The 25,743-nt window shown below is 41.5% G+C and overlaps 1 protein-coding gene and 2 non-coding genes across 3 annotated transcripts; all 3 read right to left on the bottom strand.

Annotated features, from left to right (window-relative positions):
* Positions 1–1,260: 1,260 nt before the first annotated feature.
* On the bottom strand, positions 1,261–25,743 carry GNL3 (G protein nucleolar 3). Its single transcript, XM_063426970.1, has 15 exons — positions 25,623–25,743; positions 22,091–22,149; positions 21,857–21,994; positions 18,083–18,196; positions 16,626–16,712; positions 14,957–15,089; positions 13,161–13,264; positions 10,494–10,629; positions 8,256–8,343; positions 7,676–7,850; positions 6,806–6,948; positions 5,802–5,932; positions 2,295–2,458; positions 2,153–2,213; positions 1,261–1,590 (listed from the first exon to the last, which is right to left on the bottom strand). Exons 1-15 carry the CDS (start codon positions 25,633–25,635, stop codon positions 1,505–1,507), a joined length of 1,632 nt encoding a protein of 543 aa, XP_063283040.1. The 5' UTR covers positions 25,636–25,743; the 3' UTR covers positions 1,261–1,504.
* LOC134570042 (small nucleolar RNA SNORD69) lies at positions 7,910–7,986 on the bottom strand. Its single transcript, XR_010084694.1, has one exon. It is a non-coding gene; the product is annotated as a small nucleolar RNA SNORD69 (small nucleolar RNA).
* LOC134570041 (small nucleolar RNA SNORD19) lies at positions 14,844–14,920 on the bottom strand. The gene has a single exon (XR_010084693.1). It is a non-coding gene; the product is annotated as a small nucleolar RNA SNORD19 (small nucleolar RNA).

The raw sequence follows: 25,743 nt of genomic DNA, 5'->3' as shown, positions 1-25,743 counted from the left end.
GCACATTTTTCTTGGCATAGAAGTACTTATTTATGAGGAGTTGATGGCTAGTTACAGGATATTTGGCTGCATACTCAAGCTTCCATTTTGGAGGCAATATCACTAGCACCCACACTCCGTATTTATAATCGCGGCTGCCATTTCATTATCAGTACTGTGAATACCACATTACAAGATTTGTAAGTTTCCCATTTACTGTTAAATCCCACCTTTTTTCAAATTCTAAAGCACAGTTGAATACGTTGGCTTTATCTTCCATCAAAAATAATATCCTGATGTAAAGGAACACACCAAACCTGTAAACTACAAGCCTGTAGTGAAGTCATAAGTGCCCTGGCATCCTCCCAAGGAAACTAGTCAAACGGGTTGAGACCTTTTCTGGTGCTAGAAGTTCCTGCAAGGAACTTCTGTTTGCTTAGCTGGGTCAGCTCATTGGCTGAGAGCATCTGCTGTATCTTGGCTTCGCTCAAAGCAAGGCGCTTCCAGCTAAAGAGTGGCAGCTGGCTGTAGTGGTTATGGTGCTAGAAGTGTTCCATTAAACAAACAAAAAAGTCGCATTCTTAGTTTAAAGCGTTTATTAAACCATTTCCAGCATGATAGTAGATATTATACAGTCAATGACAGCATTCAATACACACTTATCCAGCAGAAAGGGCAGTTTCTTTTATTTGACAAATGCTGCATTAAGTTAGGAAAGAATATGAAAGACATGGTGACAACCAACTTTTAGGTAGAAAAAAAACCCAAACATCTTCATTTTCAGCTTCAAATATTATACACAAAGCATACGAACAATTCTGCCAGATTCACAGAACCCACATTTCTTCTCCAACCAGAAGGAGCAGGGGGAGAGTTTTGCTTATTAACACCTTTAAAAACAAAACACAACACGACTTTTAAAGGGACACTATAGTCACCAGTTTTGGTGTATAGAACATGCCCCTGCAGCCTCACTGCTCAATCATCTGCCATTTAGGAGTTAAATCCCTTTGTTTATGAACCCTAGTCACACCTCCCTGCATGTGACTTGCACAGCCTTCCTTAAACACTTCCTATAAAGAGAGCCCTATTTAGGCTTTTATTGCAAGTTCTGTTTAATTAAGATTGTCTTATCCCCTGCTATGTTAATAGCTTGCTAGACCCTGCAAGAGCCTCCTGTATGTGATTAAAGTTCAATTTAGAGATTGAGATACAATTATTTAAGGTAAATTACATCTGTTTGAAAGTGAAAACAGTTTTCTTTTCATGCAGGCTCTGTCAATCATAGCCAGGGGAGCAGTGGCTAGGGCTGCATAAACAGAAACAAAGTGATTTAACTCCTAAATGACAGTGAATTGAGCAGTGAAATTGCAGGGGAATGATCTATAGTGACTATAGTGTTCCTTTAAGCAAATGGCAAAAATAGAGTCCCAGTAAATAATCAAATCTTACAATATAAATTATACATAGTGTAAGAGTCTGGACTGACATTGTTTATAATATGCACAGGCTACTGGGAAACATATTAGATGAAATCACTATTAAAGTCATAAGTATCATCCGCTTTCTCTTCGACTTTATCAAAGCAGACTGATTTGGGGGCGTCTTTTGCTGTAAAAATGAAGAAATGTATTAGAAATCAGATGCAAAATAAATAAGAATATGGTTTTATTAGTTAATGACTTGTGGAAATATAAACACACTACAGAAATAATCCTACAAGTACAGGTCCATACAATAAAATGGAGGGGATATCCCTAAACCTACCAATAGCATCAGTGCTCAAACTTTCCAATAGTAATTGAGAAGTAGACATTTGGCCCTGGCGAGTAACTTTTAAAGGCAAAGCTTGTAACATCGGACTTCACATTTTAAGCCCTGATAGATTATCTGTGAGATCCTGTTTTAGATTCCAGTAATGCAGTCCCCTATTATGCTTGTTGCTGTGCCAAAATAACGGAGACCGCTCAATTAGCTGCTGTCCAGCACTGTAACACCCATTAACCTTGGACGGTACTAGGGTACACTGCCCTAAAAAGTAAACACAACAGTTCGACACTATTGTAGCATTTTAGTTTTTTTTGCTACTTTCTATCACAGGACTAAAATTTCACCTAGACCTTTAACATAGTAGCTTGGCGTTTAGTGTTTTTATAATACTTTTAAAACTCACATAGAGTTGTAGCTGCTTCAGGTGTAGTCTCTGCCTCCCTGGATATGTCTTGGCTCTCCTCCTAATGAAACAGAATAAAAAGATTAGTTTCTTCATGTGATGAGAGGTGCAGACTCCACCCCCACACAGACAGGCTAATTACCTCTTCAGCTTCTGAAGCATCCTCCTCTTCCATGTCTTGTTCATCCTCTTCAGTCTCTGCCTCGCTTTCCTCCTGTTCCCTTATTTTATTGACATCCATTACCCCATTGATCAGACCGGCAGACGTAAACCGAATACTACTTGCAGAGCTAGGACACTTTAATGCTGCAGGGCACAATTGTCAGCAATTAAAACTCATATTACTCATACAGTAACAGGATGTCTAATCACCCTTTACATTGAAACACACTATATATGTTAAATATGGTTAAATTAACACTTATTAAAGTAGCACTTCAAGCACCATAACCACGACAGCACGTTGGTGCCAGTCTTGCACTCCCCTCCCCTCCAATGTAAGTAATCAAACCATTTTATAATGGTTTATCAACTTACCTCAGTATTAAATAAGCAGAGCTGTGCAGGACTAGTGTGTATATATTATTTATTTATTTTTAAATTAAAAAAGGCTTTATCTAAACCGTGAGAAACACTACAATTAAAAGGGACACTGTAGGTAATATAAGCATTTCATTGAAACGGTTAGTCATTTGTTGCCGTGTCCCCTGGCCACCCACACACTGACCTCCTCTACTGTAGGGATGACTATGACAAAGATTACGCATTACCTTCCTGCCATCACAGTTCATATCAGCAATGGGCAGTGTGGCAGGCTGAAAGGTCAGTTGAAACTCTCAGCCAATCACAGCCACCAATTGCTCATCAAGCTAATGCTTCCTCATTAGTCCAAGTAGCACAGATGGAATGGGCTGCTGGGAGCGCTTACTTGTAATGAAACCATTAAAAATGGAAGGGGACACCACACCACAGCATCAACAAAATTAATCAAGTTACAGTGCTTACAGTGTTCCCTTTAAAAATAAATAGATTTTTCGGGGGGCGGAGTCTGACCGCCAAGCAGCACGGACGTGCGGAGAAAGAGCTCTAGCCAGGCGGCCAGCAAAAAAGCCGATACCGGCGGCCATAAAGCTTATACACCCATCGGGGTGCGCCACCCGAGACGGGGGTGCATTACAGCACCGGAGGATCCCTTTCCTGAGCCTGTCGGAGCCTGTAGCCCGACACACGACTTGCGGCCTGCGGGTGTGGATGCCGGGGAGAGGCGGACGCTCTCCTCGACGCCGGAATCCCCAGACTTAATACCGATCTCCTACCCCCCCCCTCTGGACCGGTGGGGGTTATCCCGGTCCATATCAGCCAAGCGGACACAGTTTGAGGTAGAGAAACACGGCCAAACAGTGAGACAACGGGTGTCTGAGCATGCCTAAAATGGCCGCCCAGCAAGGGCCAGAGAGGGAGCACGCAGACAGCTACCCACACTCGCAGCACCTAGAAGCACTGGACCGACTTTGCTTAAAATTCTACGTGATACTATGTGACAGAGGGGTGTTGTACCTTCAAGCGGCTAAGATGGTCTCCTCATGGATCCGTCCTGACACCCGCCGACGCCACTACGGAGCCCCACTGTGGGCCTTCAGGGTGGACAAGCGGAACAAAAAGCACCGGCAACAGCGGCGGCGGGCGAAGGTTCGGAGCACACTGGGTGCATGCAACCACTCTCCTACAAATAAAAGCGGGACAGCCAGGCAGTCACAAATCCCCGGCAAAGCACCTGGATACAGCACCTTTGACCAGCGAGCCCATACCCTGCAAACTTGGAATGCAGCAACATACCAAGCCACAGTACAGCTTACTGCCGCACGCGATCAAGCCAGAGAGGAACACTGGCCCTCCCCAGTTGCAGAGACTGTTTCTCCTAAATGGCCCATGTGCGGGGTCGGGTGATCCGGGACTGGAACTGGTATAATCGCAAGAGGCACTGGCGGACAATCCAATCCCAAGAACAAACTTACATTTCTATAATTTTGTTATCAATTGTTTATTTAACAGTGCTATCACCTTTACCTAGCAACCTACTGCCTGAGGTCACTTACATGTTACACTGAACCATATCGTTTAAATTTTTTAACACACTCAGTAGGCATGCATTTACATAACAAGTTCGCATAACAGTAGAATGTTACCTAGGCTCGCCTAATACTCAGTAACTCTAGGGCCTATCCTATACACGAGGGGAAGGTCCGCTTAACCTCCATCCCACACTCTACCCATAGCTATTGTCAAACATAGGATGTCATACTTAAGACTGCTGTGTAACTCCTGCTAGAATAGGTTAATGTTATGCCTCTTGCTTTGATTTCTGGGTTTTGCCATAAGCTTAAGTGTACTCAACTGTAATACCCTGACTGTAGTATCAATGCACTTCGTCTTCGCCTGTACCAATCAGTTCATATGTTCCTTCATAGTAATCGTAGTCACTTTAGCAAAGATGCTATTAACTACACCTGTTATAATAGGCTACCTTTTCTTTTATATTATATTGATATGTAACTATCTGTGACTCACACGTATGTTGCAGCTAGACCTAGCTTGTACCAATCAGTTCATAAGTTAAGATATTAACGGGTAACCACGGCGACTTTAGCAAGGTTACATGCAGTTATAACGGTTAAAATACGCTGCCTCTTCATTTTTTAATTTTATTGACCTTATTGTATAGCCGAGCTAATGTTTAATATTAATATACAAAAATGTGCACTTCCTCTTGCCACTGTTCAACCTAAGTATGTTCTTAGACACGCTGTTGTGGCGTTTGACGTCGCTATGTAAAACTTGCACAACAAAAATAAAGAATTTAAAAAAAAAAAAAAAAAAAAAAAAAAATAGATTTTTTTAACATTTGGATGTCAATCTCAATGACTCAAAGTCTGCTTTGTTTTAAAATAACCTGAGTGGCACCCAATAAACAGTTAAAAATGACCGAGTACAAATCATAAAACAAAAAGCCGAGAGTTATTATTCAAAGTTAAAGAGTCTTTATGATCACAATTTTGCATGGGATAAAAAGAACCCACACACGCTCAGTTCCGAGAGTGGCTTAGACATGTAGAAATCTGTCTAAAGAGTAAAGGTGAACAAAATACATAAACAGTGGATCTTGTCGCACTGTTGTTAAAGGAAAGCGGTCAGACCCATTAAACAGAGATTATGCATTTCCATGAGAAATCGCAGTGTTTGAATTTGTGTAGAAGTGTTGAAAACTTACCTGGGTCCTCACGCCTCTATATCATGCTTTCAGATTCACACTGCAGGAGAATCCGGTTAGATCTACTAAGCTATGCAGGGACATGCTCATTGGCTGAAAGCTGCAGCTTACGTCTCTCAGCCAATGAATGCAATCCTGAATCGGCCAGACCTAGCTCAATAAAGATATCTAGCTTCTCCTGCAGGATAAGAACCGATGCGGTGCAGGTATCGAGGCGGTTAGTGTTCTACAATCAAAGTTACTCACAATAGGAAATGACAGACAGTGGTGGTGGTCTAAGTATATTAAATGTACTGGGACAGGTTAGGCATTAAAAATAAAAATCAATCACAATCTTAATCTTGTACAATCATCTGAAATTATTCTAATAAAACCCATTACTTTTAACAGACTCGGTGTTGTCCTGTGCAAGGAGTTCCAGGTTGATGCCTTTCTGCATTCGGTTTGTAACTTCGGGGGTTATGTAATCGCAGGCTGGGGTTTGTGGCTGGGAATTGTAACTCAGTTTGGCACTTGAGAGAAAACAAAAAGTTAAACAATTTAGAACTGCTTTAACAATTAAGATTACTCCTAAAGCCCCCACTCCAATTAGCAATCCAAATTCAAAATAAATCTTCATCTATAAACTTTAACTAGCAAAGCTTTTAGCAAGTGCCTGGTCAAAACGTCATTGGAAGTGCTTCTAGATCGTTAACCTTGATCACTAGGATACCAACAAAGCTGTAAAGACCACAGAGGTGTTGACTATGGGCTCCTGCACGTCCAGACTCCCTGCCCTAAATTAGCAGGATTCATGGATTATGGAGGGCTTTTGGTGGATTTTACAACAAAGATCTTCACATATATGAACAGGGCAATATGCGGATTACATGCATACCACCACCATCAGGGCTCAAACATGTAGAAATGTGAACCTTACTTGCAGTGGTAACATTTAATGCCTGGCTAGTAGCATAGGACATTACATTTTAAGCCCTGCCAACATATATGTGTCCTTGATAACCACATTTTGTAGTTAACAAGTGCACTTTGACAAAGTCAATCTAAAATGACACCTAGTGTAACATGTTCAGTTTGCCTCTTGTCATGTGATACAGTATGTTGTAAACAGTGTGAATTGTGTAAATATACTTTACCACAGGACACAACAACTAAAGGTTAAATGTTTTGCCATAATCCAAAGCTGCTTTGTTTGTCCTGGGATCTCTTGTAATCCATCAGGGCTGCTAACCAAGGTGACATCATCTAGAATCTTAGGCTCATGCATCACAACCCATAAAAACATAATGCCTTGTCTTAACACCACACATGTCATAACTAATCAAGGCTGCTTTGGATTAAATGCTCAAACAAATTCATTACAGTAAAATGCCATATGTCCTTACCCAAGCCAATCATTTAGAAATAGGTTTCCTGCACTCTCTGTGTCGGGGACCCCACCCTTTTTCAGCATTCCTCTCTTACGTGCTAGCAAGGTTAAAAACTCCAGGGGATTTCTGAAATCTGGAATATTGTACTGTAACATGACCTGGAAATGAGAGGGATAATACAAACATTTTCACATGAAATATTAAACCATAATATAAAAGCAAAGATCTGCAAGATCTCAATTTAGGAATGTGCGAAACTGGTTCGAATGAACAGGACCAATTATAAACATTTAATAAAGAAAAATACACACGAGCTAGCTGCTATGATTGTGCATTTGTCAACCGTGTAGTGGCTGTGGTATTTGAAGTGTTCCTTTACAGGATTTCTCCCAAGCCAGGAGTGTCTTCTCACCACCGTAACTTCCAATGGTGCAACTCCAAAGTTTGTCCCCCAGCATCTGACACTTCAGCTTCTTCTCTGCCACTGCAGTAACAGGAAGGTTTGCTGGGTGTGATCTGCACCAACAACGTATCACTGGATACCCAAACCATATGTACTATTACACAGTTGAGAATGTTTTAACCCCTGATGGCAACTCAAGTGCCCAAACATTGCTATAAGCATAAGAGCTGTATTCAGTTTGTTATCATGGGGTGGAATTGTTCCTTTAATTGGAGGACAGAACAAAAAAAAAAAAAAGTAAAAAAAAATTGGTCATTACTACGTAATACAACAACAAAAATCCACAAAAATATCCCAAAACAATTGCTTTAGATCAGAGCCGAGTATTAAGGTAAGAGAGAACGCACACATCAATCTACCAGTAAAGCAAGAAAAAAAAATAAACACCAGATTATTTCATTACCAAAAGAAAGTTCACTGACCTGCTGCTTATCACAGTGTTTTAAAATGACATGGGCAGCTTTCATTACGTCACTATCATTCACTTGAAACGCACTTCTCAGGGTGATGGCAACAGCCTGGTTATTGGGTGAAACCACCAACCCAGGGCTGTCAATTACTTTGATTTGACTATCAATATTGACCTCTTGCAGTATCCTGTGAAGAGAAAGGATCGTAAGAACACCATCGCCACCCTACATAGCAGACATATGGACAACACAGGGTTCAGAGTTGGATTGAATGGACCCTCCATGGGAAAGTCAGTTCCAGTCTGTCATCATGACCCTTAGCTTACATATAGTCTGTCTGTTACAATTACGCTAAAACATTGCAAGAGGCAGCAAGACAAACTTTTAACATCATATTTAAATAATAAAAAAAAAATATATATATGAATAAGCAGTGTATTGAAAGTAGTATTATTGGATTAAGGAGAATGCAGGAGCCGAGCAGGAATTAATTATCATCTTCAAATATAAAGTTCATGAATTAAACAGCAGTAGAAAGTCTGCAGAGCAAACACTTAAACTGTATTATCTTAATAGAAATTGAATGTCTTACTTTGTGGTTCCTTTGACAGCTCCAACATTACAGACATGAGCTTGTTTCAAACTGTTTATCAAACTGCTCTTTCCAACATTTGCAAATCCTGCGAGTTGTGGGGAAAATAAAAAATGGATAACTGTTAACCTATCCATAACACCCACTTCTAAATAAAAGCAAAATCCCAAGCATGCATGATCAGCTAATTCAATCCTGGCTGTCTCGTTTTGCAATTGGTTTAAATTATCACCTGCTAATATGCTGCAAAAGGCAACATATGTTCAACATTAATTAGCTGAAACATTAAGAGGCCTAAAATAAGTATAGGCCAAGGCCCCTAATTTTACCCCCAAAAAACTGGGAAAACTTATTGACTCGAGTATAAGACTAGGGTCGGAAATGCAGCAGCTACTGGTACATTTCTAAATAAAATTAGATCCTAAAAAAATTATATTAATTGCATATTTATTTACAGTGTGTATATAATGAATGCAGTGCGTGTATGAGCGCAGTGAGTGTGTGTGTATGAGCGCAGTGAGTGTGTGTGTATGAGCGCAGTGAGTGTGTGTGTATGAGCGCAGTGAGTGTGTGTGTATGAGCGCAGTGAGTGTGTGTGTATGAGCGCAGTGAGTGTGTGTGTATGAGCGCAGTGAGTGTGTGTGTATGAGCGCAGTGAGTGTGTGTATGAGCGCAGTGAGTGTGTGTGTATGAGCGCAGTGAGTGTGTGTGTATGAGCGCAGTGAGTGTGTGTATGAGCGCAGTGAGTGTGTGTGTATGAGCGCAGTGAGTGTGTGTGTATGAGCGCAGTGAGTGTGTGTGTATGAGCGCAGTGAGTGTGTGTGTATGAGCGCAGTGAGTGTGTGTGTATGAGCGCAGTGAGTGTGTGTGTATGAGCGCAGTGAGTGTGTGTATGAGCGCAGTGAGTGTGTGTGTATGAGCGCAGTGAGTGTGTGTGTATGAGCGCAGTGAGTGTGTGTATGAGCGCAGTGAGTGTGCGTGTATGAGCGCAGTGAGTGTGCGTGTATGAGCGCAGTGAGTGTGCGTGTATGAGCGCAGTGAGTGTGTGTGTATGAGCGCAGTGAGTGTGCGTGTATGAGCGCAGTGAGTGTGCGTGTATGAGCGCAGTGAGTGAGTGTGCGTGTGTATGAGCGCAGTGAGTGTGTGTGTGTGTATGAGCGCAGTGAGTGTGTGTGTATGAGCGCAGTGAGTGTGTGTGTATGAGTGCAGTGAGTGTGTGTATGAGTGCAGTGAGTGTGATGCAGAGCCTTGGTGGGGGGTGGGCATTATTATTATTTTAATATAATTTGTTTTTTGGTTATATTATATTATTATTATTAATATTATTCTTTATATATTTTTTTTTTCGTCCCCCCTCCCTGCTTGATACATGGCCAGGGAGGGGGGCTCTCACTCCCTGGTGGTCTAGTGGCATTGGCAGTTCAGTGAAGGGGGCTGGCAGGAAGCTCTTACTTACCTCTCCTGCAGCTCCTGTCAGCTCCCTTCTCCTCCGCGCCGGTCCGGTCAGCTCCCTCTGCAAGTCCCAGTGTAAGTCTCGCGGCCGAGCTATGACCCCGCGGCTCTCGCAAGACTTACACTGGGAGCCGACAGGGGAGCTGACCGGACCGGCGCGGAGGAGGGAGCTGCAGGAGAGGTAAGTAACAGCTCCCTGCCAGCCCCCCTCCTACACAGCCCTTTGTCTGTATTATGGCAATGTAAATTGCCATAATACAGACAGTGACTCGAGTATAAGCCGAGTTGGGTTTTTTTAGCACAAAAAATGTGCCAAAAAACTCGACTTATACTAGAGTATATATACGGTAGGTCTATGTTTGTTCTACAACTTCTCAAAACTTGCCGAAAGTATGGGAGAATCATTCCAAATTGTGACATTCCAGCTTTAGGCAGAACATTATTTTTGGAAATCCTGTGCAAAAAAAACCCCACAGATCTAATACAACAAGAAAAAAAAAGGCTACAAAGCACACAAGGTTTTGGTGGAAATAGTTAAAACCAGCCCTTTTCAAACCCACTTCTAACCTGTTGCACAGCAATCTGGGGATGGTGCCCAGAGACACTAGACAACATATTGTTACACTTAGCTGGTATGTTGTTTAGATTGTCCTTTTAACTATATCCTCTTGGTTCTTTCTGCCCCTAAAATAAATCTTTGTGCATTACTTCTTTGTATTTTCCTATAAAAGTTCAATGTTGAATAAATTGTATTAGAGTTAATTTATTTTGATTGTACTCCCTTACCTATTAACCCAACTTTAATCACATCGGTTTTCAAAGGACAGAGTTCATGAAGAAGCCTTAATAAGGCACTGCTTCCAAAACAAACTGTTCCCTTGGTCACATCGATACGGCCGGGTATAATGTTCCTTTTCTTTTTCTGCAGAATTCATAAAAGTACTAGTGTTAGAGAAAATATTAACAAACTGATATCAGAATCATCAAAAAGTGCAACAACTGCTAAAAGAACATTGCATAGGTCGAATATTCAATATCGAAAACAGAAGCAGTTCCATGTCCTGAAGTATGAGGTGATTTAAAAAAACTTCAGACACGGAGAATAAATAATATTTTGCAGTGAACTTTGACCAGACAAGAAAGTGCCCCAGTTAAAGAAATATATTAACGTCAACTGAGACTGAACTCAATATCCCTGCCTAGCTGTAGATTATGGAAGACCAGATGCAGCAAGGGTGGCCGATGGGCATTTGGTGTCAAACTGCTGAAAACAAAATCAACAGATTATGGTGGGATGTTGACAGGGCACTCCTAAAAAAAACACTACTGTGGGCTGCAGTGGTTTTAGTGCTTAGAATGCTCCTTTAAAAGACCACTTCATGCCAATTTGGTGGTCTGGGTGCATTGGGCCTTTAGCTTTAACCCTACAATTTAAGACATTGCATTTTTGTAGAAATTAGAATGTTTCCATTGCAGGGTTAAACACTCTGATGGCAGTCTTCCTGATAGGCCTGGAAGCACTTCCCCTTTATAACTTTTGGATGATTTGGATGATTCTCAGAGCGATTTGCCACTCACTTGTACCAGCTTAGCCTTCCCCCATTATCTATCTTGATGACCTCAGCCATGGAGGTGAACCAGCCGCGACAAGGGAAGGCAAGTAAAATGATGATGGAATGACACCTAAATAGGAAGTGGAACACAAAACAGTTAGAAATACAGGTTTGTATTTCTAATGCTATAGTGTTCCTTCACTGGACAGCATTCCATTCGTCACATAGGATGAGTGGAACGGATGTTTAAGCAGTTAGCTTGCTGTCCCCTCTATTTTGTAAGCTCCAAAAGCTCAGACCCTATTCACAATATGCTCTGACCGAATCTGTCAGGGAAGGTGGGCATTAACTACATGGATGGTCAGATGAAGATTAGATTCCTTTTCGGATATTATGAACATAAGGTGCATTGACAGAAATGTTGAAAATTGTTCCAGTTAAATGTTTTGTGTGTTTAGTTTGGAATTCAAATTCAGGTGAATAGAGTTTGCAAAAGCATGGATTATTAAAAAAAAGGCATATGCCTATTCCTAACAAGCAGACGCTAAAGCCACAACGCTAAGCATGGTTAAGAAGGCTCCAGGACATGTGAATGGAACCGGTTCTTCATTTATATTTCTAGAGCTTTGAATATACTAAACTATAAACATTTTCTTTCATTATTAGCTCCACCCTGTATAAAAAAAAAAAAAAAAAAAAAAAAAAAAAGGAGGAACAGTCAATGAAGAAAGGGAGTAACCCATATTTTGACTGAAAGACTAAAAATGAGAGCCTGTATCGGAGGCTCTGAGTTAAGGTGAGTTGACATTTGGAAGAGTGAACATAGTGTGTTTACGATTTTCATCGAACTCTGCACAATAACATGTTTATTTTCTTTCTGTGATGTTACAAGAGTTTATTTGCCCAAGAAGAGGTGCATCAATCCAATTAGTATGTTATGTTATTGGAATTGGAGCCAAATTTGTTTAGCTGTAGTTATATGGTTGACTAAAATTAACATTTACATCAGTTCTTGGGAGTCTACACGTTGACAGAGGTTGACACTTGCACTCTAATATTGCACTTTGGATTATGGTTTTCAAGGAATATATGTTTGTGTACACTGATGATGCACTGTATTATAGAAAGTAGGTTTTTGAAGGTTATATATAGCATACAGCACTTTAAATCAGTCGTTCTAAAGGTGCATAACAAGTCCAAATCGTACTTTGTTAAAGTGAACATGCCATGATAGGTATAAGTTTGCAGTGTATAAAAGGGAATATATGGGTAGTGTGAAAAGCAGATTACATTTAGTATTAAGCTTTAATTTAAGATTTCGTAAGATTGTGTGAAGCTCCTGTATACACAGATTGTGATTGTGTTACTCCAACCACCATGACCACTTCAGTGATTCGAAGTGGTCATGGTTGTAGGAGTATGTATGTGCTGTGTTTCTGCTTGAAACACTACACATACAGAGATATTGTAAATACTGTGTGTGTGTGTGTGTGTGTGTGTGTGCAGGCTAGTTGCACCCCCCGCAAGGAATTCTGTTCTGGACTGTCAATGCCAATTCTGTGCATTTGTTATGCCGGTTGTCAGTGTGCACTGCACGCTTCCGACATATGTAATCTTCCGCTTGCAGGCGAAGTGTTCTGAGGAAAATGGAAATGGAAAATAACAGACTTCACTATCAGAAGCCTCTATTGGACCACGAGAGGTCCTTTTGTGCACAAACTCTCATTGCACCATGTCCCCTTTAACCCCTTAAGGACCAAACTTCTGGAATAAAAAGGGAATCATGACATGTCACACATGTCATGTGTCCTTAAGGGGTTAACACGCTGTAGTAGGACATGGATAAATACACAATAAAATACCACAGGAAAAATACTAATCTGCCTAAACAAATACTTACAAGGTTCCGTTCATGCACTTGTGTCGAACATTTAAAAGAAAGAGTGGGAAGCTCTTTATTGAGGGATAAAAGCCATTTTTCAACATTTTCTTTAGGCACAAGATCTGAAAGAAAGATATCGAGAACACTGCTTTTAATTTAATTTAATTTAAGCCAGGACTCCTAAAGATAATTTAAATATTGGCTCTGCTTACAGCACCCAGAGATCAGCCTTACCTCACTGATGAGACATATATGCATTGTGAGGGCTGCTTATTATTACAAAACCAAAACAAGGTTTGACTGATATCTCAAATTTGACCTCATGGTGGGGCAAAAACATATTTAATGACCCACGTATAAATACACCCTTTCCACAATCTACTTACGTTTTCCAACTATAGTTATAATCTTGGAATGGCACTCTCCAAAATTACAATAGCCCAACCCATAAACATTCCAACAATTTAAGATCCTTTATTTTTGTTCCATGACTGAAAGTATAACGGTGACATTCAGCGAAATGGGCTCATGACATCTTTATCAAGTGCACAGTACGCAAACTATGTAGATTGCTGTGACATTGCTTTGTTATGACCCGATTACATTGTATGTCATAAAGATGCTTTTAATCGTGAACTGAAATAAAAGGGCTTTAAATTGCTGGAATGTGCAACGGTCAAATGAACCCAGACATCATGGAATTGTTTTGCCCCCTTTTCTTTCTGGTGCAATCTGATATGTTAATGAAAATGGCCCATATGTTGCCAACGTACAGGTGCAATTGGGTCAAGAGTTTTTTCCTACGACGACCATTATCCAACAGAGCAAAGCAATACTTTTTCTGTTCTCAGTTTGCGAATAGGTTTATAAAATTGGAAAAGGATACAAGGTCTATTCCAAATTCTAGGAATAAAAAATATTTGGAGATTCAGTTCTGACAAGTGTGAAATACACACACACATATGTATATATATATATATATATATATATATATACATATACATACATACACACACTACACACAAAGAAAGCGAGAAATATTAAAGGACCACTCTAGTGCCAGGAAAGCACTCGTTTTCCTGGCACTAGAGTGCCCTGAGGGTGCCCCCACCCTCAGGGACCCCCTCCCGCCCGGCTCTGGAAAGGGGTAAAAACGTACCTTTTTCCAGTGCTGGGCGGGGAGCTCTCCTCCTCCTCTCCGCCTCCGTTCCTCCCCGTCGGCTGAATGCGCACGCGCGGCAAGAGCTGCGCGCGCATTCAGCCGGTCACATAGGAAAGCATTCATTAATGCTTTCCTATGGACACTTGCGTGCTCTCACTGTGATTTTCACAGTGAGAATCACGCAAGCGCCTCTAGCGGCTGTCAGTGAGACAGCCACTAGAGGATTAGGGGGAAGGCTTAACTAATTGATAAACATAGCAGTTTCTCTGAAACTGCTATGTTTATAAAACAATTAGTTAACCCTAGCTGGACCTGGCACCCAGACCACTTCATTAAGCTGAAGTGGTCTGGGTGCCTAGAGTGGTCCTTTAATATACCAAAACAAATGATAACTTAATGATGGTTATGGTGATGGGAATGTTACAATATTAACAGTATGCTCAAATTAATTGTTATATTACAAATGCAAATACTGTTGCACAGTAAACTGTATTTAATGTATGTAATTTAATTTCTATCAAATTGCCACACAGAAAATAACACTATGGGAGATCAGAGTTGGATCTGACAGTCTTCATTATTGTATCAGACTGTATCAATATTATCCTCATACCTCCCTGTATGATCACCAAATTGTTCTTTGTTCACTCACCGGTTTTATTCAAAACAAACAACAGCCTTTTGTTTGGGAATTGAAGAACTGCCTGTTCTGCTTCCACACATCGGCTACCAAGGGGGTCTCTGGCATCTAGCACCTCCAACACAACATCGGAGGCTTCGATTACCTGAGGGAAAAAAAAATATAAAACTATAGTCTAATAAAATATTCCTGCAGCCTCTCCTAAACCTTTTAAGCCCCTTGTTACAAAAATGGTGTACACTTCTGGTGATCCTGCTATTACTACACCCGATACCACTGACCGTGCTATTCACCAAGGATTACATTTTGTCTGAAAGGACAAAACTCAGACCATAATGGTAATTTTCATATTTACTAAAGCCAAAATTGGTCAGAAGCAAATCTTCAACAACCTTTGATAAGGAAGTCTTTCTGGCACGCGAGAGAAGTGATCTTCCTGCAGCTCCTCTGTGCTCAATCACGCTGTATAGTGATGCCGAGAGCTGGAATATGATCATTCTGGCCCCTGCATCACTACAGAAAGTGCAAGGGAGCAGGAAGAGCAGCCCCCACTGGACCTCAGGGAAAGTCCACTCAGCTGTCTCAAAAGTAGGGAGGCTGGGTGGATTATAATTAAAAATATCAATTTGTGAGTGTTAGAGAAAGTGTGTGTGTGTGTGTGCCTCTGTCAACGTGTGTTTAGGTACATGCCCCCTCCTCCTATCACATGAATGGTGTTTTTTTTCCCCATGTCGTGCTGGTTTCGCCGTGGCTTGTCCCGCCTCCATAGATCATATCTTACTGATCTCAGCTAAGCCAATGCTTTCCCATAGGAAAGCATTGGGAGGATATTACGCATGTTCTCTATGGGTAACATTCAGCGCCTCCATCCAGAGCATTGACACTCTAGTGGCCCTACGAGTGACGGTCTCTAGAAGTCTTAGTAGGCCGCAATGTAAACATTGTTTTTTCTCTGGAAAGGCAGCGTTTACATTTAAAAGGCTACAGGGACAGGCTATAGGCACAAGAACGACTACATTAATCTGTAGTGGTTCTGGAGACTATAGTGTCCCTTTAAAAAAATAAAATAAAAACTGGCTCATAACTTTTTTAGCTGGCTTTGAGATTCCGAACAAATTTGTCAAGCCCTGATATATATTTCACCCTCAACTAAAATTAATTTTAATTGTCTTAACGTATCTCTGGTCCTTATAGAACAAGGGGTATGTTTGTTGTCTCCCATTCAACGTTTCCTTAGACCCAAGGAGTCCCTCAAAATACACCTTACATTATCCCACTACAATCCCTGAGATATCTGTTGGTGCAAATAGACCAGGTATCTCAGCATTTGCGGATGATATCGAACGCATATCTCCCACTTCTTATGTATGAGTAAAGAGTAATTTTTTTGGGTCTCATATTATATCATGTGATTTGGTCCAAACACCAAACCTTAACCCACATGGCCTGCCTCCTCATGCTTTTAATATCATCCGAAAGTGACAATTCAAACATGAGATATCTGGAGTCCTAACACCCAGACAGGTCAATAATTAAAAATATCTATCTTAGGGTACAAAATGCCACGGCTCATAAAAGTTTAAAAAAAAGTTCTTATTTATCCTGCACAACACTGCCAAAACCGTGCACCAACCATAGGGATAAAGTTATTAGACTCAAAATCCTCAAATGCAAAACATACCTTATTTACTTCAAGACAAAAGGATTTCTCAGAAACATCACTGTGTATCTTCGTGGATTTTGGTTGTTTTGTTTCCTTTTTGTCACCCTTTACAAAAGAAAGGGTAAATAGTTATGTTGCATTGAACAAACAAGACCATAATTATCTAGAATTTAAAAAGCAGACTCATCTTTATTTTATGAGCAAGAGTTTCCAAAGAGCATAACCTGTTTAAGAATCACCTAAAATTAACCTAAAAATTTCTGCTTTCTTTTTACTCAGGATTGGATAATACGGTATAGACATGAATCTAAAAAAAGATAGGAAAGGGAAGACTATGAACTTTTCCCTAGATGCAATTTTCACATTATTCTAAAACCATGACAATTTTAATTTCTGAAGATTATGGTGATGGGATTTCAGCTAGGCCCAAAAATGTTGTAGGCCTAAAATCTCCATGTGGCATATACTAGTACAGGTATCTGTTAGTTACGTGTAGCTAAGATATTGTCATCAATGTACTAAGCATGTGCTGGATTTGTAAAACCACATTCCATTCTCCTCAAGTGCCATGTTGTGAACCATATAAGGTAATGGTGTAAATACGGTTTGCGGATAGGTGTAAGGGTACAGATGGGGGATGTATAGTCTATAAAAAGCTTGTGCTCCATGTGCTCAGACATTTTGAACATGAGTTCAGCTGAGACATATTGTGCATGTTAATTAGTACCAATTGCTCACTCGTTAATCAGTTTTGGTTAAAGGATCACTATAGGGTCAGGAACACAAACATGTATTCCTGACCCTAGTGTTAAAACCACCATCTAGCCCCCCTGGGCCCCTCATGCCTCCATAAATATAGCAACGTCTTACTGTATTCAAGCCTGAAGCTGTAACTCTGCATGCTGTTTGACTCAGAAAAACAAGCAGTCTGCTGACATCATCAGAAGTGGTAGCCTGATCCAATCACAGTGCTTCCCCATAGGATTGGCTCAGACTGACAAAGAGGCAGATCAAGGGCAGAGCCAGCATGATTCAAACACAGCCCTGGCCAATCAGCATCTCCTCATAGAGATTAATTGAATCAATGAATCTCTATGAGGAAAGTTCAGTGTCTGCATGCAGAGGGAGGAGTCACTGAATGTTTGGATGCATTTTAGGCAGCCATGACCCCGGAAGGATCTCTAACAGCCATCTGAGGAGTGGCCAGTGAAGTTATCACTAGGCTGTAATGTAAACACTGCATTTTCTCTGAAAAGACAGTGTTTACAGCAAAAAGCCTGAAGGTTATGATTCTACTCACCAGAACAAATCCATAAGCTGTAGTTGTTCTGGTGACTATAATGTCCCTTTAATAATAAAAAGTTTAACTCTTCACCTTACAATTAAATGTTTTTTTTTTTTATTCACAAAGTTTAAAGTGGGGGGGAAGAAAAAAAAAAAAAACAATGCTAAGGGATACATAATTAAAAACTTACCTTTTTCTTTGCTTGCTTTGTTTCAGCAGGATCTGACCCTTTAGCTTCCAAATTTCTTTTTTTCGCCAATTCCTTTTGCCTCTCAAGTTTCTGGGCTTTCTTCAACTCCTCCCGCTACAAAAAAACAAAACAGGTTTGTCCAACAGCATCTTAATGAAGTAGTCTGGGTACACTGGCCCTGTAATTTTAACATAGAATGTGACGGCAGATAAGAGCCATTTGGCCCATCTAGTCTACCCAATTTTCTAAATACTTTCATTAGTCCCTTGCCTTATCTTATAGTTAGGATAGCCTTATGCATATCCTACACATGCTTAAACTCCTTCACTGTGTTAACCTCTACCATTTCAGCTGGAAGGCTATTCCATGCGTCCACTACCCTCTCAGTAAAGCAATACCGCTTGATATTTTTTTTTCTTTTTTTTTTTTTATCTTTATTTTTGTTGTGCACAAAATTAACAAGTAGCCTTGGTGCGCCACAACAGTGACATCAGGGTAAGTTAGCAGTCGTATTACATGTTGTGGCATTCGTTGAACAGGCACATTTCTAAGGATAAGTTTTAACAAAGATTAACATTTTAGTTTTCAATGAAGGAAAATTATACAGATAGGCTAACCATATGTCACCTCAGCATGAGCACGGATCACTAAACATGTTTAAAGCAGTAAATGACACATGAGGAACATGCACTTTTTCAAAACATATGTTTAAGCAGGCTTCAACTTAGGTGAGGGAAAGCTCCCATGTATTAGGTTTCTTAGATTTTAGTTATATAGATAGCATGCTTAACTTTGTAGTATAGCCACTTTAAAATAGGCTTGTAGATGGACTTAATGAGCTATCATGGGAGTGAGACAGGGTTTAAAGGCCCAGTGAGGTTTGTGGGTACAGGCTGTGGATTAACATTTAAAAAGGTACTGGGACACAAATAAGAGCGGCTAGCTTTAAGTAACTCAATGGGGGTTGACTTTGGGCTTTTGGACTGAACCTGCTTCTGTGCACTGCGGAGCGTGATTGGTTCTTATGGCAGTCCATAGTGATCATCCCACTCCGACTCTGGAGGCTTGGTACATGGGTCCAGTGTGAGGGTTGTGGTTGGGCCATAGCTGGTCACCTTGTTGGTGTGAGGCTGCCATTGCCCCCATGTTGTCTTCTCTCTGAACGTCCACGAGGGGGATCTGGAACAGAGCGGGATGTTGTAGGCTTCTGGTCTCGAGTATTGCCAGGTGGGGCGGGTGAGCACATCGGGTCCTGCTTCTCCTCTGTGCAGTGTCCCCCCGGTGGTGTCTCGTGCAGTGTTTCCGCTTCTTATGCAGCGTGGTCCGCCGCCATGATGTGGCCTGTACTGCAGGTGAGGCTTTCGGACCGATCTTCCGAGGTGGAGGCAGCCTCTTTATCGGGTGGCTGGTGGGAGGTAGATGGTTGCGTTCTGCCCTCTCTCTCGCGCCAGAAGTTGGTGAGTAGTGCATCCAACTTTTGTGATAGTCCGTGGTCTGGGTTCGTGGGGCCGGGGAGGCACGTGGCAGTCGCCATGATGGGTGTCTCGCTGTATAATCTGTATGTTAAGGTGGCTTTCTCCCTGTGCTCTCCCCGTTCCGGGATTGCCTCTCTGTATTGGACCGCGATCACCCCCGACGGTCTGGGGGGAGTAACGGGGGCCCTGCTCGTTGGGCATAGTCACCATGCGGCCCCGGACCGGGAGATCGGCCGCCTCCCCCGCCCAGCGCGCGCTGGGTCCCATGCTGTGAGGAGTGCTTTCAACAGGCTTCATGTGGGTCGCAGACCGCCACATCGGTTCCCAGCCCCATCGTGGGTCAGGTAAGTCGATTTTGGGCTTCATTTGTAGGCTTTGTGTGGCTGGATGTGCCATTAATCTCCCGGTTTGCTGAGGAGTTCTGCTGTGGCACGTCTGTCCTCCATGCTGGTCCCTTCTTGATATTGTTTAATCCAGTTAAGGAGTTATGTTATGTAAGGTATACAGATACATAGGCTCCATGACCCAGAATACAGGGCTTCAGTTTGTGTCCAAAAGGACCCTTCGTGGCTAATTTCTGAAAATCAGCCTGCAGGGTCGTTTGGAGGCTGAGGAGTATCGTGTGCAGACTCTTGTCTGTGACTGGAGTATCTTCAGGCGGGAACACCAGAGAATCAGTCTCCGATGGGCTCTCTGATGTTGGTGAGTGTGCCGCGTGATAGTCTCCATCCTGCCCCAGTTTGAAGTGATCTGTTTTAGCGGACCGGGTCCGTGATTTTCAGCTGCTTCGATGGTGCTATGTGGGTCACATAATCGGATGCTGCTTGGATGTGTGATTTGCGAAGGATTTTGGTCTCTTACTCGCTGATATGGGCTTGGTGTAACGGGAGCAACCACTCCATGCGACCCCTCAGTGCGCTGGCAGGACACCCCCCACCCTCCTCCTTTACTTTGCTTATTTCCTTCATGTATTTAATAGAAACATATAGGGTTAAATACAGTTCTAGTGGCTGTCTACCTGAAAACCACTAGACGCTCTTCTACAATGTCAGAGTGAAACACTGGCATTTGGGAACAAATGCAGCTCATTGGAAAGCATTGAATTAAAGGATCACTATAGTGTCAGGAAAACAAAAGCTGTTTTTCTGACACTATAGTGCCCTGAGGGTGCCCCCACCCTCAGGGTCTCCCTCACGTGGCGCTGAAGGGGTTAAAACCCCTTCAGCAGCTTACCTTATTCCAGCACCGGGCTCCCTCGGCGCTGGTGACCTCTTCTCCCCGTCGACGTCAGCGGATCCGAATGTGCATGCGCGCGCATTCAAAGTGTCCATAGGAAATCATTTCTCAATGCTTTCATATGGACGCTCTGCGCGATGGGGGCATAATATGCCTCCAGTCACAGATGCGCCTCTAGTGGCTGTCCGGAAGACAGCCACTAGAGGCTGGCTTAACCCCAAATGTAAACATAGCAGTTTCTCTGAAACTGCTATGTTTGCATCTGAAGGGTTAAAGGCTGAGGGACCTGGCACCCAGACCACTTCATTGAGCTGAAGTGGTCTGGGTAACTATAGTGTCCCTTTAAATGCTGTCCTATGAGAAGGATTTCACTGGATGTGCATGGCACTTGCCACACATCAAAATACTGTACGAGAAGAATTGATTTTGATCATGGCTAACAGATCGACATCTGCTGGATGACATAGGAACAGCAGAACCAAGCGAGTTCCGGCACGGGAAATAAAACATTTAAAAAAAAAAAGCAAAAAAAAAATTATTGCAGAATTTTGGCGGCCTCAAATCTAAATATGGACCGGGGATCTAAGGTGTTGGGAATAAATGTTTGTATTAACGATATAGTGTTAGACTCCTAGCACTGTAGTGCTTATGGTTCCAGAAGTGCCCTGATACCCTCATTGAAATAGCCAATCTGTTTTAATTGGAATTATATAACGGGACAGTGAAGCAATCATTGATAAACAGCTTGTGTGGAATATAACTAATCAACCTTATTAAGAGATTGGCTAAGCAGGATGATTTTAGTAAATAGCCGTTTCATAACAAGTCAACATTTTAATAGTCCCAAAAAAATTACATAAAGACAGCTTAGATATTAAAAAATAAAAAAATCCCATAATCTCAAATAAGTGTCCTCCACACATATCTATGACGAGCTACTGAACTGCAGTAACAAGGAAATATTTGAGAAAATTGGAATAAAAGCATATTTTTGCAACAGATATATGCTTTATATAAAAATGCATTTTTGGACAGTTTTCAAGCATTAGCCATTTACACATACCCTTTCCTTCCTCAGCTCTGCTTCGCGGAGGATCGCCTCTTTAAACGGGGCATCGTTAGGAATACTAAGGTCTTTCTTTTGCTTCCTGGAGCCACTATTCTTTGCCTGTTTTTTGACTTTCCGTTTGTGTTCATGAACCTGAAAGGAAACACAAAACAAAAATTTATTTATTTTAAAGAAAAAAAATTAAACAGGGAATAAAGTGACAAACTTGGTAAAATGTTAAAACCTTACCTTTTTTTGGATTTTGAAACGTTTGCTACATGTCATGCGCTTGCTCGATTTCCTTAGCTCTATAATTAGAAAGTAGAAATGACCCAATGATGATATCCTTTTTTATATTGTTAAAAAGATCAAAGCAGATCCAACTTGTGTGTCTAGTACATATCACATTATCCACTTAACTTTTGATGGCAACGATAGTCCGCAAATACAGATGTCAGATTATGACTATTTCAAGGCTGGACATTTAGTCACAAAAATAGTGTTAACTTAATGAAGTAGTTTTGGTGTACAGATCATGCCCATGCAGTCTTAAGTGTTTGTCATTTAGGAGTTAAAGAACTTTGTTAATACAGCCCCCTCAGCACACGTGACTTACACAGCCTTTCTAGACACTTTCTATAAAATTCATCTAATGTTTACACTTGCTTTATTGCAAATTCTGTTTAATTTAGAATTCCTTATCTCCTGCTCTGTTAATGGCTTGCTAGGAGCCTCTTGTATGTAATTAAAGTTCAAATTTTACAGAATATAAAAACATAATGGCAGAAAATTGAGCAATGAGACTTCAGAGGAACGACCTTCACATTAAAATGGCTTAATTAAGCCAAAATTGTGTTGGTGACTATAGTATCCCTTTGAGTGAATATTCTTCATAATTTGATCAGATCAGTGGCAGCTGGGAGCATAATCCAACATTCATACATCGCACTACCACCACAATGTACAGTAGTGAGTTTAACAAAGTGCCAAAACGGTAAGTACCGATGAAGATAATAATAAAGGGAAACAAAGAGGCAAAAAACAATGCCAGTTTTCATTAAGTTCTTCCATAACAATTAGGTAGCCCCAGATAAAATGCTCTCCCGGGGTGCCCACATTCCTATAATCTCAGATCCAGTACCAGCACTTCAGTATACCGCACCACGAAAAGGGGGAAGCTATAGTGCAAGGAAAAAGAGTTTAAAATATTATGCTGTACCCCAGTGGTTTCCTAAACTTTTTTTTTTTTTTTTTAAGTTGAAGGCGAACTTAATATTTCAATATTTTTCCAAGATGCCCCAAGTGCAAAAAAAAAAGTCTAGGTTGTATAGTGGGCAGTGCGTGTGTATGGGGGGCAGCTGGAACGCTATTCCATGTGACCACTACCCTCTATAGGTGCAATGTATGTGTGTGCGAGGGGTGCAATTTGTTTGTGAAGGATGTATTGTGTGTAGGGGGGAATTAACCGTGGCACAGTTTGGGAACCGCTGCGGTACCCTATTGTAACAATACAATGTTTGTGGTCCCAGAACATGCTTAAAAACAAGAGAAATATTAATGTATCCTTCCTGTTAAAATATTTTATTATGTTCTGTAAAAGTAAAAAAGTAAAAAGTTAAGTAAAAGTCTCACAGAAAGTAGAGCAAGTAAAGGCCAAAGGTAACAAGAGGATGGTTTGTGTTTCCACACTGTTGTCACCTTTCTACCAGCATGATGGACAACTTTCACAGGTGATACTCGAAAAATTAGATTATCGTGCAAAAGTTATTTTATTACAGTAATGCAACGTAAAAGGGGAAACTAATATACGAGAGACGCATTACATGCAAAGCAAGATAGTTCAAGCTGTGATTTGTCATAAGTGCGATGATTATGGCTTACAGCTCATGAAAACCTCAAATCCACAATCTCAGTAAATTAGAATATTGTGAAAAGGTGCAATATTCTAGGCTCACAATGTCCCACTCTAATCAGCTAAGTAAGCCATAACACCTGCAAAGGGTTTCTGAGCCGCCTTTAAATGGTCTCTCAGTCTGGTTCAGTAGGAATCACAATCACGGGGAAGACTGCTGACCTGACAGTTGTGCAGAAAACCATCATTGACACCCTCCATAAGGAGGGAAAGCCTCAAAAGGTAATTGCGAAGGAAGTTGGATGTTCCCAAAGTGCTGTATCAAAGCACTTTAATAGAAAGTTATGTGGAAGGAAAAAGGTGCACAAGCAGCAGGGATGATCGCAGCCTGGAGAGGATTGTCAGGAAAAGGCCACTCAAATGTGTTGGGGACTTTCACAAGGGGTGGACTGAGGCTGGAGTCAGTGCATCAAGAGCCACTACACACAGACACGGGCTTCCGATGTCGTATTCCTCTTGTCAAGCCGCTCCTGAACAACAAACAACATCAGAAGCATCTTACCTGGGCTAAAGAAAAACAGGCCTGGTCTGTTGCTCAGTGGTCCAAAGTCCTCTTTTCTGATGAGAGCAACTTTTGCATCTCATTTGGAAACCAAGGACCCAGAGTCTGGAGAAAGAATGGAGAGGCACACACTGCAAGATGCTTGAAGTCCAGTGTGAAGTTTCCACAGTATGTGTTGTTTGAGGGGATGCAGACTTCATTTTCCACTGCCAAAAGCACCAAAGCCTGGTTCAATGACTGTGGGATTACTGTGCTTGATAGGCCAGCAAACTCGCCTGACCTGAACCCCATAGAGAATCTATGGATCATTGCCAAGAGAAAGATGAGACCGAACAATGCAGAAGAGCTGAAGGCAGCTATTGAGGCATCCTGGTCTTCCTTAACACCTAGGCAGTGCTGATAGCTTCCATGCCACGCCGCATTGAGGCAGTAATTGCTGCAAAAGGGGCTCAAACCAAGTACTGAGTCCATATACATGCTTATACTTTTCAGAGGTCTGATATTGTTCTATGTACACTCCTTGTTTTATTGATTGCATGTAATATTCTAATTTACTGAGATTGTGGATTTGGGGTTTTCATGAGCTGTAAGCCATAATCATCGCACTTATGACAAATCACGGCTTGAACTATCTTGCTTTGCATGTAATGCGTCTCTCATATATTAGTTTCCCCTTTTACGTTGCATTACTGAAATAAATAACTTTTGCACAATATTCTAATTTTTCGAATATCACCTGTATAGGCAACTCGAATCAAGTTAAATGGCCAATTACAGCAGACAGGGGGCTGTTGTTTTCTTTCAGGCCTAACTATTATTAATACCACTGCATTTAGATTTCCCATATGCCAGAACTGATGATGCCTGGCAATGTGCTGAATGCACATGCTGCTGGAATTAATCAATGATGATGATTCTTAGTATTCCATACGGAATCACGAGTGCTCCATAATGCAAGGAAGAAAAGCCTACATGCCGACTGTGATTAGAGGTCTGACTGTTATCATAGTGGGTGTTTAATTTCTGCTGGATCTTGGTTATATGTCTACATACACTGCCAGCCATCCGATCTATATTTAGATACAGGGAATGGATTCCATGGAAGGTCACTGCGAGCAGAACAACACGTGTCAGCACTGAGCGGCCATCAATGACTGACACAATGTGTGTGTGTGTGTATATATATATCTATATAGCAGTGAGCGGCCATCAATGACTGACACAGTGTGTGTGTGTGTGTGTGTATATATATATATATATAGCACTGAGACACAGAGCGGGCTGTGTGTGTATAGTATATATTATATTATATTATATAAACACTCCGCACACGGATCGCTCGCCCCGCACACCCTCATTTCACTCACTGGGTCGCCTCATGGTGACTCCGGTCTCGGCACACAGCGATCTCTCCGCTTCGCTGCTGCCACTCGCCGCGTGTTTCTCCTGGGAGGGGGCGGAGTGGACGTACGTTTAGGTGACGCCCAG

Source organism: Pelobates fuscus, chromosome 7 (genome assembly GCF_036172605.1).
Source record: "Pelobates fuscus isolate aPelFus1 chromosome 7, aPelFus1.pri, whole genome shotgun sequence".
In the NCBI taxonomy this organism is placed as follows: domain Eukaryota; kingdom Metazoa; phylum Chordata; class Amphibia; order Anura; family Pelobatidae; genus Pelobates; species Pelobates fuscus.
The sequence above is the reverse complement of the archived record's forward strand: the minus strand, read 5'-3'. Positions and strand labels throughout refer to the sequence as shown.